Here is a 14,625-nt window from a genome sequence, read left to right on the forward strand (position 1 = left end):
CTGTATTCGGCTTCAGTGGAAGAGCGTGAGACCGAGCTTTGTTTCTTCGATGACCACGAGATCGGATGTTTGCCGAGGTAGACAATATATGCCCCTGTTGATTTGAAGTCCAAGGTGTCTCGAGCCCAGTCAGCATCACTAAACGCATGAAGATGAATATCATTGGTGGCGGCGAGAAAAAGACCACAAGTCTTTGTTCCAGCCAAGTAACGGAGTATTCTCTTCAGCGCAAGCCAATGTTCATCCGTCGGTTGATGCATGAATTGGCTAAGCTTGTTGACGGCGAAGTTGATGTCGGGTCTAGTCAGAGACAGATACTGCAATCCACCGAGAACTTGTCGATATTCTGTAGCATCTGCAAGAGGAGTACCTTGTGTCAATGTAAGTGGAGGCGAGACAGTCATAGGAGTAGCCACAGATTTAGCTTCATGCATGTTGGTTCTTCGAAGAAAGTCTCCAATATACTTGCGTTGACAAAGAAACAACCCAGCTTCGGTTCGAGTTACTTCCACGCCAAGGAAGAACGATAAAAGACCGAGATCCTTGAGGGAGAAGCGACTCGAGAGTGAGGCAATGAAGGTGTTGATCATATCATCACATGAGCCCGTAACGAGAATATCATCAACGTATATGAGGACGACAAGCTGAGCCAAGCCTCGAGTTCGGATGAATAGCGATGCATCGGAGAGTGAGTTAACGAAGCCACTTTGAAGGAGGTATGAACGCAGTTCGGAGTACCACGCTTGCGGCGCTTGTTTGAGTCCGTAAATAGCTTTGTTAAGCTTGCAAATGTGGTCGGGATTGTCACGGTCAATGAAACCCGGTGGTTGCACCATGTAGACGTGTTCGAAAAGAGTCCCTTGGAGGAAGGCGTTGTTCACGTCGAGTTGTCGAATGGACCACTTTTTGGAGACAGCAAGACTTAGAATGAGCCGAATTGTTGAGGGTTTGACCACGGGGCTGAATGTTTCATGATAGTCGATACCGGGTCGTTGATGAAAACCCTTAGCGACAAGTCTAGCCTTGAACCGATCAATCGACCCATCTTGATGATGCTTCACCCGGAATACCCACTTGCAACCAACCAGATTTGTTGCTTCGTGTGAGGGTACAAGATCCCACGTTCGATTCCGGAGGAGAGCATTTATTTCGTCACACATTGCTAAGCGCCATTGGGGATGTTTCAGTCCTTGTGCCGCGGTGGTAGGGAGATCGGTAGCCGAATCTGAAACAACAAGAGCAAACTTAGGATTAGGCTTAATAATATTAGCCTTGCCTCTTGTGACCATCGGGTGAGCATTTGTCGATGTCTCTGGAGCTGACTGATGGGCTGCTGTTCGAGTTGTAGGAGCCAGTCAAGCTCGGGCAGCGCGGGGGGTCGAATCTGCCGATGGGTCAGCAGGGAGCTCCGTAGTTTCCAGTGAAGGAGTATCACCCGAGAGCATCTCTAGAGGGGGATTTATGAATGGTGTGACAAATGGCTTGATGACACGCGCTAGAGGGGTGGATGTAGAGGAATGTGTGTTTTCAGATTCGACACGAGGAAAGAATGACTCGGGTGAGGCAAAAGGGAAGATGGACTCGTAAAAAACAACATGTCATGAGGTGTATATCCGTGACTTTAGAGGATCTAGACATAAGTATGCGCTTTGGGTTGGTGAATAGCCCAAGAAAACACAAGGAGAGGAACGCGAGTCTAGTTTATGAGCGGAATAGGGTCTTAGCCACGGATAACATAGACAACCAAATATTTTGAGCTTGCCATAATTCGGTGAGGAATGAAACAAGGATTCAAAGGGCGAAGACATGGCTAGAATGGGTGTGGGCATGCGGTTTATGAGATATACGGCAGTGGTGAAAGCATATGACCAATAAGATAGAGGAAGTGACGCATGCATGAGGAGAGAGAGACCGGTCTCGACGATATGTCGATGTCGGCGTTCCGAAAGGCCATTGTGTTCGGGTGTGTGAGGAGGGGTAGTGTAGTGGGAGATACCTTGCTGAGCAAGAAAGGTGGCTAAGGCTATATACTCACCGCCATTGTCGGTGTATAGATGGATTATTTTGGATGAAAACTTGTTTTCGACTAAGGCTTTGAATGCGATAAAAGTATCACGAACGTTGAACTTGTTTTTGAGGGGATAAAGCCAAGAATATCTAGTGAAATGGTCAACAAATAATACGTAATATTTGAAGCCATCCACCGATATAACGGGAGATGTCCAAACGTCAGAAAATATGTATTCAAGTGGTTTTGTGGATGTAATGGTTGAAATTGAGAAAGGAAGTTTGTGACTTTTATTCCTTGAACACGAAACACAATGCGACGACAAAGACTCTCGAGATAAAGGTAAATCATGATGAGACACAACGTGTTTGACAATAGATAGAGACGGGTGACCTAGACGGGAGTGCCACTCGGACAGAGTGGACTTTAGACTCGAAAAAGCTACGATGGAGGATGACTCGGGTGGAGAGGATGGCCATTCATAAACCCCGTTTCTAGTTCTTCCGGTTAGAAGTGACGCCCCCGTGTTTAGATCCTTCACCTGAAACATATGAGGAAAAAATTCCACCGAAACTCGATTAGTCTTGCAGAGTTTATGCACCGAGATAAGCTTCTTTCGGATTGAAGGAACACAAAGTACGTCATCAAAAGACAGTGAACGCTTGGGTAATGAGATAGAGAGAGAACCGATATGTGTTATCGGTAAACTTGAGCCATCGCCGATTACGACATCGTCGGCGCCGTGATACGGAGTATGAAGTTGAAGATGGTGGAGATCGGAGGTTATGTGGTGAGAAGCACCACTGTCCAAGAGCCACGGAGTTGAGTCATATGGCTGAGCCATGACATTATAAGCAGAGGAATTCCAAGGTTTGGTCCGATGGTGATGAACCGAATCGTCCTCAGGTGAATTTCGGTCGTGTTGCTTCAAGGACACAACAAGACGAAATTGTGGGCAAAACTTAGCACTGTGCCCGAGCAGTCCACATGCTTGACATTTACCCTTGTAGCCACCAGATGTATGGCCAGAATTATTGTTCGAGCGCCAGTGCTGACCTGAATGTCTTGGATCACCATTGTGACGTCTTGACTTGATCATCGTGTTGTTTGCAGAAACTGGAAGACCAGAGGAGAGTCCAAGAGACACCGTATTGAGTTTAGCTTCATGATTGAGGAGTTTTTCATGAAGCTCCTCAATGGTGATCGCCGTATCTTTCGCATTCACCATATCAATGACAGGCTTGAATTCTTCCGGAAGACCGTCGAGAATGGCCTCGAGGATATCTTCGTGATCCATAGGTTTGGAGAGACCAGCGAGCTCATCCGTTTTGGAAGTGATGAAACGGATGTAATCATCGATAGTATTGGTACCTTTGGTACATCGTTTCACTTGTTCCCGTAGTTGCAAGATGTGGTCGCGAGATGCCTTGCCGTAGGTGTTGGCAAGAAGGTTCCAAGCATCCCTTGATGAGGGGGACCGAGCGATGAGGTGTTGCAGATTAGTGGAGAGTGCACTAAGGAGAGAACTGAAGATCAACCGGTCTTGTTGCTTCCAGGGAGCAAAGGCGGGATTGGCAGCATGAACACCATCGGTGACGACGGTGGCTGGGGGAACCACTCCGGTGTTGGAGATGAAATCGTCGAGGTTTTGACCCTCGAGAAAGGCTCGAACTTGGATACTCCACGTGAAATAGTTCGATGAGGAGAGCTTCGTAACATTGGACATGTTACAAGCAATGAGGATCTTCTGCGGTTCTTCAGTGTTGAAGGTTGCAGGGGCTTGTTCGATATTAGCAGTGGTAGCGTTTGGGGCAGCCATGGCGATTGGGAGCGGATCGATCGTGTGTTTACACTTTTTGCTCTGATACCATATGAGAGTTTGTGAGAGATGAGTTTCGATTGTGTAAAAGAACGGCTGCGTATTCCATTGCATTCCATTAGAATATATACAAGAGTTTAGTTTAGGGATGCAACCCTAATACAGCAAAGGAAATATACAAGTTTGGGATGTAACAATATTACGGAAATATATGTATTGCCTTATAGTCGTATCACCACAAAAAAAAAAAGTTTAACAACATAGACAAATAATTACGGCTTTTTCACAATTAGACAATTTGAATCTGACAAATAAAAAAATCAATTTGAATCCGTTTAATTGAATTGAATAAATTCGAACCAAAAACAAATCCAAATAAGAATTTCCTGATATTTAAGAGATTGTAAGATACTTTTGAATTATAAATTAGAAAAAAAAATTGCATATATATATATATATAGTGTAATTGTACCGTGTATGTGTGTACGAGCGTTTATGTATATGCAACACTATATATATATATAGTGCTGTTATGTCTCTCTTTATATATACATACACAACACGAAAAAAATATGCAATTTATTGTCGGAAATTGTGATAAAACAAATTGTTTTAGATGGTTCTGTCCTGATCCCATGTGTGAATATAAAAATATCAAATGGTGGTGAATTCGAACTAAACAAAAATTGTTTTGTACGTGTTTATAGTTCATGTGACTGAAATATTGGGTTGAACTCAACTCTTTTAATAAATGACCCTAACCTAACCCGACCATGAAAATACGACGCCATAAGGAAATTGATTGACATCTTTAGTTTTTGTTTCTTGATATCGTGGGAACCTCAACTATTACTCATTTGATGCGTCGATTGGGTAAACACTGTCCACATATACGAGTCAACGATACACATGTACAATGTGAATCAAATGTAATTGATAGACGACAGATGAGTAAGGAGTCAAATCCGCAATCTCCCAGACCAAAGTCCTTATGGGTTTTCCCCGTATTAACATCTTGACATCTTTAGTTGCATTTGAGTGTCTATATATATATATAACATGAAAATCAGTTAATTTCGTTTTTTTTTCTTCTATTTTTGGTACATAATAAGTGGAAACAAACCCCCAATACATAAAGAGAATGACTAATGACATTATTTAATATATTTAATTGGTGTCAAAAGGTATTATTGCAAGTTTGTTCTTATGTAAAAATAGGGTTATACCAATGATTAATAAACAGAAGTTATTTGCAGCAGTTAGTGCTACTTTCCATGGCTGTCGGTTGTCGGCAGTAAGGACATGCAGATGGTTTCATCGATTTGGCTGTTAATATAAGATAGAATGCGGATACGGTTAAAATTATTTGCGATCCAATAATGCTACATATTAATTATAACCTAACCTTCTTACTTTTATTTCCTTTTTTTTTTGTGTTTTAACTGACATAATGGTTTATAAATTATATTAAATCAAAAACCATAATTCAATGTATTTCGATAAGATTTACAACTTTCTTGTTTTTTATTTAATTAACTCCAAAAATCTCGTATAAATGCATTAACCACCCCAAAATCAATATACAAAATTTAAAAATTTCAATAAAATACACGAACGAACTTTTTCCTAATTAAATCCATGCACTTTACAAAAACAATACTCGAAATTTTACAAAAGGCTTTCAAAAAGAATACATGCCAAACAAAAAACATTAACTATCAAATGTGCAATATTCTGCGTGTTCTTATAAAAGTTCAAAATTTAAATTTAGAGTGGAGAAAAAAAAAACCCCATTTATTTTCCTGTGTATTTTAAAATATTACATTAATTCAAGAAATGTTAATAAATTCGCGTGTCTACACAAACTTTTACCCGTACAATTATCCTTTAACTGGTGTGGAAGCTCTTCTCATTCACGTACGCACATGCAATATCTGTATAAAAAGTGGATATTGAGAATGTGTGTCATTCGTGAGTGACCAGTTTCAGACATTTCGTGTCTTCCAATAATCGAGGAGCCGTCTCCTGTCTCTCTGTCTTAATTTGCCATAGATCCCGGCATGGCTGAGGTTTCCAGCGAACTCCATGCGGCGGCTCAAACCGCCGGAACCACCGTCGCGGCTGCAGCTCAATCGCCGCCGGAGAATGCAAACGAGTGCCAGGTAATAAATAACTCTTAATTACCATCGTCGCCGTGAGCTTTTTCTATTCCTCAATCGATAATGATTTTTTGTTAACAAAATTATTGTCATAATAATATTCTATTTTTATGTAATAATCAAACAGTTTATTGTAACTTTTTCATTATGTATATTTATATGTATATGTAATATGTTTGCTTAATTTCCATATTAAAAGGAATATTTTTTTTTTCAGTAAAGCAAGATTTGGATGTTCCCCGAAACTGCAAATTTTATTGTTTAGTGTTTTGGCAAAAATAATTGGTATATATATGCTCTAATTTTAGACCGTCTTTTTTAATTACATAAGCAGCGCTGCAGTAAACCAAATAAGGCCACTGTCTTTTTTAATAATATGGGACATATGGTATTTATTAATATACCAATTTGGCGCTTTCAATTACTCTTTTCCTGTGTCATTAGTTCAAATACGAACAAAGGGCAGATTCTAAGGTTAAGCATTGACAATATACCAATTTCACTATTAACTTTTCACTTGTAAGTTTTTCGTTTTAAATTACATTTTAAATGACCCAACTTTAAAGAAAAAAGAAAATATATATATATATATACCTACACACACCTCGGCAAACTTTTTTTTTTTATATCAGAATTCAACGGTATGGGTTTTCTCCGGTCACCTGAAAGCCATGAACTTTCCGCCGTCCACTCAGATTTTTCGGGTTTCGAGATTTTCCCATCTCCATTTTCCTTTTCATCCTGTTCCTATTCCATATACCCTCTGTTACCGCTATTGAAAATGATCGTTAATGTCATGTGATGGAATTTAATCCTTGAATTTGTATTACCTAATGCAGAAGCGGACGAACACCATCGCCGGAAACCCACCGGCATCTATCGAGATGGGACGTTATGGCTTCTCCGGCGGCAATTTTTCATTGCCTAAAGCTGAAAAGTCTCGGAAAGTATCGGTTTTGCCGCTCGTTTTCCTCATCTTCTACGAAGTTTCAGGCGGAGCTTTCGGGGCGGAGGACAGTGTAAAAGCAGCAGGACCATTGTTGACCATTCTAGGGTTTCTGATCTTCCCGTTCATGTGGTGTGTTCCCGAGGCATTGATCACTGCAGAAATGGGGACAATGTTCAATGTGAACGGTGGCTACGTGGTTTGGGTCTCCTCCGCTTTAGGACCCTTTTGGGGATTTCAGCTCGGTTGGATGAAATGGCTGAGCGGCGTTATGGATAACGCCTTGTATCCAGTCCTCTTCCTCGATTACTTAAAATCTGAAATCCCATCTCTCGGTGGAGGTTGGCCACGAACCATGGCGGCCTTGGCCTTGACTTTGATACTGACCTACTTGAATTACAGGGGCTTACACATTGTGGGTTTTGTTGCTGTTCTTCTCGGGGTTTTCTCCCTCCTTCCATTTCTGGCCATGGGTCTTGTCTCAATCCCAAAGCTAAAGCCTTCGAGATGGCTTGTCGTGGACCTGCATCATGTGAACTGGAACTTGTATCTGAACACTCTCTTCTGGAATCTGAATTACTGGGATTCGATCAGTACACTTGCTGGTGAATTGGAGAACCCAAACAAGACCCTTCCGAGGGCTCTGTTCTATGCTTTGATTCTGGTCATCGTTTCTTACATCTTCCCCCTCCTGACTGGAACCGGAGCTATTCCTCTGGATCGGGAGCTTTGGACTGATGGGTATCTCGCTGATATTGCTAAAGCTATAGAGGGAGAATGGTTGGGATGGTGGGTTCAGGCTGCTGCAGCCACATCAAACATGGGTATGTTCTTGGCCAAGATGAGCAGCGACTCATTTCTGCTTCTCGGGATGGCAGAGCATGGTGTGATCCCGGAGTTCTTCGCCAAGAGATCTCGCTATGGAACACCATTGGTCGGGATACTGTTCTCGGCCTCGGGTGTTATACTCTTGTCTTGGCTAAGCTTCCAAGAGATTGTAGCTGCAGAGAACTTACTCTACTCCCTCGGGATGATGTTGGAGTTCTTTGCATTCGTAAGGTTGAGAATGAAATACCCAAATGCATCACGGCCATACAAGATTCCCGTAGGAATCATCGGCTCGATTGTAATGTGCATTCCTCCCACCATACTGATCAGTGCCATCATGGCGTTTTCGACTCTCAAAGTAGCGGCAGTAAGCCTTTGTATTGTTGTCATCGGGCTGGTGATGAAACCATGTCTTGACCACACCAAGAAGAGATGGCTCAAATTCTCCATCAGCTCTGACCTGCCAGATCTTCACCATGAAAGTGAAGAATCTCTGACAGAGTAAACATACCATCAGGGAATCATTGCAGCAGAGAACAAATTCCCAACGCTTACTCCAGCCACCCCAGTAGCCATTTTCTTCTATTATCCATCGACCCTAGCAAAAGTTTTTGTCACATTCGGTTCGGACAAACACTATAACAGGGTTTTCCTGTACATTTAATCATAATTCCTAGATGTCTGACTTGAACATCTTTGTCATAAACAGTATGTCGTCACTTGTCAAGAACTAGAAAAAGTCCCAAACTTTAAGAACATGGAAGAATGAAACAATGGCGAAACAACTGTGGAATAGAATTAGTAAGTGAACGGCGAGGACAAGCCAGTTTTCACCAGTGGATCTATACCGGCGATTGTCTGGCCGCAGCTGATATAACAACTCTTGATTTATGCACTGTAAAGCTCGAAGACCATGCCACTGCAAACACAAGCATGGCCATTGAAGCAATGTGCAATATGCAAACACATCTAAAGGGTTGGCACTTTCAGAACTAATTTCACGATTATTACCACAGCACGTTGTCGTGTAAGATGTGGTCGATAGGCAAAAAAGCTTCGAGAATAATGCAGATTCAAAAGTGGAAGAACCTCATAACAGCTCTGATATTGCCAAAATCAGAGAGGCCAATGATCCGTAGTGCGATTTTCCAAAACTCTGAATTCACAAAGGCAAAGGTGTTGAATCTTAGGACAAATTATCCAACACGCAGGAGATTAATAATCCCGTCGAATTCCTCGACCAGAAACAAAAAATAAACCGTGGAAAGAGACGATAGAGAATCAGAAATCGAAAACACTTCCGATGGAGAGGAAGAGACGGATCAAACGAGGCTCTCCGGCGCCGGTACGGCGACCTCACCGGCGGCGTCGATGCTGTATTTAGAATTTTAGAGGGAAAGTAGCTAATCATGGCTATGAGTAATTCGAATTAGGGTTAAATCGGAGTCAACTCGCTAAAATAGAGTATTGATTTGGGCCTATATTGGGCTGAACTATAGGGCTATGGGCAAAGTCCGATGTCCGTTTATCTGATTTTCTCCTCAAGATCCATGGAGATGTAGATATAGAAATTTTAACTATAATTTTTATAATATTATTATATTTAATAATTATTATATAAAAAAAATTATATATATTTTAGATATCTACTAACAAAATATAATTCACATATTGAAATAAATATTAATTAATTTAATAATAAATAATTTGTTTATTTAACTAACAGGATTTTCACATTCCATCGACGGTGTTGTTGGGTATTGGTTCGGTTAGAGTAAAACCAAACCCGAGGTCATGTTATGGTGATTACGTTAACTTATGAAGTTAACCGATGTAAACCGGACTGAACCGAGATAGGTTGCTGCGGTTTGGGAATTGATGTGCGTGTTTTCCGTACAGTAATAACTGTGAATACGATATTGAACTGTCTGAATCGGATGCTGAGGCTGCAATTGCATGGCATGGGCCCGTCTCTTGTTGTTTTAATTTATCGAAGTTCGTTATCATATGAAATTAAATAAATAAAACACATGTTTTCTGCATTTCTTCCCATAAATAAATGAAACCTTCAATTTCTAAACGTCATAAAGGAGAATATTGACTACGAAGCCTCAGTTTTAATGCCGATTTGAGTTTTATTTAATTTTAATTCTAAACAACACAAATCCCGATGTTCTTATTGTATCCATTCATCCATTATGCCATTTTCAATGCATACGTGTATATATATGCATATACATATATATATATATATATATTATGTATATTGATGTGGAAGTGTGATCCTTCTCGTCTAATCACTGCATTGTCTTTGACATTTTTCTTAAATTGTTTTAGCCAAAAATAACGTTACTCTTCGACGTGTTTATCGTTTAGGATTGGCCGAACCAAGGATATTTTATGTGGTTTTGCATTTGCGCCATGATTTTATCATTACGTGGCAAGTTATCATTGGTTGTTATGAATTCTACGACCGTAGACGCCCTTTTTTCGCATTAAAAATTTTAAGAATATTGTTCTTTTTATGATAGAAACAAAACCACGCCATGAATTGTGCACATCAGTTTTCATTTGGTACAACCAATAAAAAAAACTATTGCTATGTTGATAATGAAAACTTTGAACTAATAATATTGAAAATTTTAAAATCTATGTTAGTTAATCATGGAAACTTTAATAGATTCTGTATTACAAGTACAAAACAATAACATAAATTTGGATGGATACAAAACAACCCATGTTTTACATAAATTCACAATAAAATATCAAAATTTTATACTAAACAATACTAGAGATGGACAGAAGTGGGATATTTTTTCTGGCTCAATAACTAATCGGAAATAATATATTGTTGATTATGGAATTCTAATAGATTATCTATATATATATTATTATCACACACATACATATATATATATATATATATATATTTGGTTTTGTTTATACGTTTTAGATAATTTTAAGTTTTATATTTGTACTTGGTCTCTATTAATTATTACGGAACTAACTCTAAACCATAATATTCCCTTAAGCTCGTTTTTTTTGTCCAAGTGCCCTGAAACCCTAATTGTTGAGATCAATATATTGATTTTTTAAAATAAAAGTATATCGAAAATATATATTGCAACATATGATCAAGTTCTGGAAATTCAAAATGTTGAGAGACGGTATACTGAACATCCAACTTTACAAATAGCATTTAACAAAAAAAAATGTTTACAAATAGCATTTATAATGGGTATATATACATACATTATTCACGTTCTAGAAAACCATATAATATACGTACCGCATTCACATTGCCTGGATTGTATAAATACAGATCGGTTGCAGGCCACAACTCGCACACTTATCAAAGAAAAAGCGTGAACATATTACACGAAGAGAGAGAGAGAGAGAGAGAGAGAGAGAGAGAGAGAGAGAGAGAGAAATATGGGAGACGTTTGCGAGGAGAGAAGTAGCGTTTGCGTTAGCGGCGGGAGAACGCGCGTTTTGGTGGTGGGAGGGACCGGGTATGTAGGGAAGAGGATCGTAAGGGCGTGTTTGGCTGAAGGGCACGAGACTTACGTTTTGCAGCGTCCGGAGATTGGAAGACACGAAATAGAGAAAGTGCAAATGCTTATGTCTTTCAAGAAACTCGGCGCCAAACTCGTGGAGGCTTCGTTTTCCGACCACCGGAGTCTTGTCTCGGCCGTGAAACTGGTCGACGTCGTCATCTCCGCCGTGTCCGGTGTCCATTTCCGCAGCCACAGCATACTCTTGCAGTTAAAGCTCGTCGACGCCATCAAAGAGGCCGGAAACGTCAAGGTGAATTATCAAATGCTCCTGTACATATATATAAATAGAATGATCACATTATTCGAAAACCGAAATAGCTCAATCCAAACGGTAAAAGCATTATCTTAGTATTTTTTTTCTTACAGAACTTTTGATAATATTTTTTAGATAGAAATTATAAAATAATGAAAACATTAAAATGGAACTAATCACGTGAAAATGGAATTAATATATTAAAACGCCAAAATAGTCGTTTTATAATAAGACAAATCAACTAATCATATTATCTTTCACGTATAAACACTTCATATTATAACAATTTGAACGTAAATATATATTTAATATTTTTATATGATATATCACATATATATATATATAGATATATATCATCAAAATGATTCAAAAGTCAAATAGCGTACATGTAACGAATATAGATTACAAATATTTACAGAGGTTTTTACCGTCGGAATATGGAATGGATCCGTCGCGGATGGGGAAAGCACTGCCGCCGGGAAGAGAGACATTTGACGAGAAAATGGAAGTGAGAAGGGCCATAGAAGCGGCCGGAATCCCTCATACTTACGTTCTCGGCGCTTGCCTCGCCTCATATTTTGCCGGAAGTCTCTCCCAATTAGAAACCTTGTTCCCTCCAAAGGAAAAAGTTACTATTTACGGCGACGGAAATGTAAAAGGTAAAAAAACCCTAATATTAATTATTTTTTTTACTTTCTTATTTATTAGGGGTGGGGTATTTATTATAGGGTGGACTTTTCGGTTTGGTTATTTATTATAGGTGGGTGTTTCGTTCGGTTATTCAAATTCAAACCGCCTGAACCGAAAAACAAATTTTGTTTTCAAACCAAACCGTTAAAAAATAACGAATGATTATGTTTTTAGAAAACCAAATAAATAGGAATCAGAATGAACCGAACCGAATATTAGAAACCAGGACGCCCCCAAAATTTCTTAAGAAAGTAAATATTTTTTTCGAATCAAATGGTACAATTTTTCTATATAATCCTAACTGAATAAATACCAAACTGAAACCGAACCGAATCCTTAGATGCTCACCATTGTTATTTATGATACGATGGCCAAATTTATTAATAATCGAATAATTGAATCTAATAATATATAACTATAATCAATCTGAATCCGTTATAAAAATCGAATGGTTCTGATTTCTCTAAAATCGAATCTAAACTCAATCGAAAAATAAAAATTTCTTTGAAAAATAAATACTTTTATCAAAACCTGAAACTAAATCGAATCTAGTCCAAACCAAATTCACTATAAAAAATCGAATGATAATGGTATTTTAAACCGAAAATAACAAAACATGAGTATAACCGAACCAAAATCTGAAATGGTAGAAATGACCACCATAATGCCTTATATTTCATGTTCGAATTAATACCTTTGCATTTGATAACTAATTTTCATTGAAGTGGTGTTCGTGGACGAGGATGACATGGCGAGATACATAGCGAAAACGGTGGACGATCCACGAACGGTGAATAAGACAGTGTACGTGAGGCCTCCGGACAACGTTCTCACGCACATGGAACTGGTGGGAATATGGGAGAAGCTGAGTGGAAAGGAATTAGACAAGACTCATATCCATGCTCATGATTTTCTTTCCAACATGAAACGTAAGATCCTACCTACCCACAATACCATCATCATCACCGGTTATTGTAGTAGTACTAGGAGAGGAAAGTGGGCATTTTTTTTCTATTCAAATCTGTTATTTTGGATTCGATTTGGTTTTTTCTGGTTTCATATTTGATTTCTATATTATATTCGGATCTATTGGATTTCGATTTAGGATTCGATTTTTATTCAAAAAAACATGTTTAGTAAAAACGGTTTTAAGTTAATTTTATATTTGCATTCAATTTTAGAGAAAAAACTATAATAGTTTTCTATATTAGATCCGGTATTTATATTAAGGGTGTCAATCGAATCGGCCCGACCTATCCCGAATCTGCACTCAGTTCAAAGGTTTTGGATTCGGATTCGGGGTCTGACTTTTTTTAGACCTACACCTCGGACTTGGATTCAGGTCGGGCCGGATTGGCCCGCTAAATTTAGTGTTTGAATTTTTTTTTAAATTAAAAGAAAAACGGATTTTCGGATCGAAAATTTTTGGACCTAAATATCTCAACACGAAACTCGCTATTTTTTGGATTGGGCCGAACTTCGAGGCTCGGACCATAATTAACACCCTAATATTTATTGATAAAAAAATTCAGTTTTCAAGAGTCTTTTATACCTGGTTTGGATTTAATTTTATTATTCAATTTTTATATGTTAGTTCAAATATATTATATATTATTCTCATTCATTCCATTTGGAAATATCTCCGAGTGGCATATATTGGGCTGGGCTTTGATTGGCCCATTAATATACAGAACAAGGTCCAATACATTTTTATATACGTTTGCTAGATTTGGACAACAAAGGACAAAAAGCGGGGATAGGGTTCATGTTTCACTTGTTCTACGAAGGTTGTCTCACAAATTTCCACGTCGGAGAAGACGAAGAAGCTTCTTCACTTTACCCGGACGTGAAGTACACGCGCATGGTTGACTACTTGAGAATGTTCCTCTAAATTTCCATGTTGTTTGTTTTCACTTTAATATGCGTAATTTGTGGCATTAATGCAATAAAATCAGGGGACTAAATATCATTTCCAATGCATTATTAAACATTATAAGAGTTTATAATTTTTCTTGGTACAATAATAGAAGTTTATAATTCATCATATCTTATACAAATATCTTAACTTTTAGACCAAAATACCTTTAAAAACCCGATACCTTACTCCTTTTACAGGGAAAATATTCTTGTTTTTCTCTTTAAATAATAAAACATTTCCAAATAATTGTGAACACAAATTGTACCATACTGTGGAAACATTTTTGTCCGAAAATTAAAATGTATTCTTTTTTCCCCAAATTTGATGACGTAAAGGAATTTTGTAAATAAAAATATAACAATAATAATAATTTTTAAAACTGACTAGCCGAATTAATAATTACTACTCTGATATCGATATTTGTTGGCATGATATATATATATATAT

The 14,625-nt window shown here is 38.5% G+C and overlaps 2 protein-coding genes across 3 annotated transcripts; both read left to right on the top strand.

Annotated features, from left to right (window-relative positions):
- The first annotated feature begins 5,741 nt into the window (after positions 1–5,741).
- On the top strand, positions 5,742–8,778 carry LOC104814401 (probable polyamine transporter At1g31830). 2 transcript variants are annotated; one of them, XM_010542422.2, is made up of 2 exons: positions 5,742–5,989; positions 6,826–8,778. In XM_010542422.2, the coding sequence occupies exons 1-2, from the start codon at positions 5,888–5,890 to the stop codon at positions 8,263–8,265; spliced, it is 1,542 nt and encodes a 513-aa protein (XP_010540724.1). In that variant the 5' UTR covers positions 5,742–5,887; the 3' UTR covers positions 8,266–8,778. The 2 variants fall into 2 exon arrangements, with proteins under 2 accessions (XP_010540724.1, XP_010540726.1); XM_010542424.2 differs by lacking the exon at positions 5,742–5,989 and adding an exon at positions 6,522–6,690.
- A 2,323-nt stretch (positions 8,779–11,101) lies between these two features.
- LOC104814402 (pinoresinol reductase 1-like) lies at positions 11,102–14,229 on the top strand. Its single transcript, XM_010542425.2, has 4 exons — positions 11,102–11,567; positions 11,989–12,229; positions 12,986–13,189; positions 13,988–14,229. The coding sequence occupies exons 1-4, from the start codon at positions 11,193–11,195 to the stop codon at positions 14,149–14,151; spliced, it is 984 nt and encodes a 327-aa protein (XP_010540727.1). The 5' UTR covers positions 11,102–11,192; the 3' UTR covers positions 14,152–14,229.
- The last annotated feature ends 396 nt before the right edge of the window (positions 14,230–14,625 follow it).

Source organism: Tarenaya hassleriana, unplaced genomic scaffold (genome assembly GCF_000463585.1).
Source record: "Tarenaya hassleriana unplaced genomic scaffold, ASM46358v1 Cleome21, whole genome shotgun sequence".
Taxonomy (NCBI): Eukaryota; Viridiplantae; Streptophyta; class Magnoliopsida; order Brassicales; family Cleomaceae; genus Tarenaya; species Tarenaya hassleriana.

Excerpts from the sequence above, each read along its gene's own strand:
- LOC104814401 (XM_010542422.2), top strand. The coding sequence starts at position 5,888 with ATGGCTGAGGTTTCCAGCGAACTCCATGCGGCGGCTCAAACCGCCGGA. Across the intron at positions 5,990-6,825 it reads AGAATGCAAACGAGTGCCAG|AAGCGGACGAACACCATCGC; the intron begins GTAATAAATAAC and ends TACCTAATGCAG.
- LOC104814402 (XM_010542425.2), top strand. The coding sequence starts at position 11,193 with ATGGGAGACGTTTGCGAGGAGAGAAGTAGCGTTTGCGTTAGCGGCGGG. Across the intron at positions 12,230-12,985 it reads CGGCGACGGAAATGTAAAAG|TGGTGTTCGTGGACGAGGAT; the intron begins GTAAAAAAACCC and ends TTTTCATTGAAG. Across the intron at positions 13,190-13,987 it reads TTTTCTTTCCAACATGAAAC|ATTTGGACAACAAAGGACAA; the intron begins GTAAGATCCTAC and ends TACGTTTGCTAG.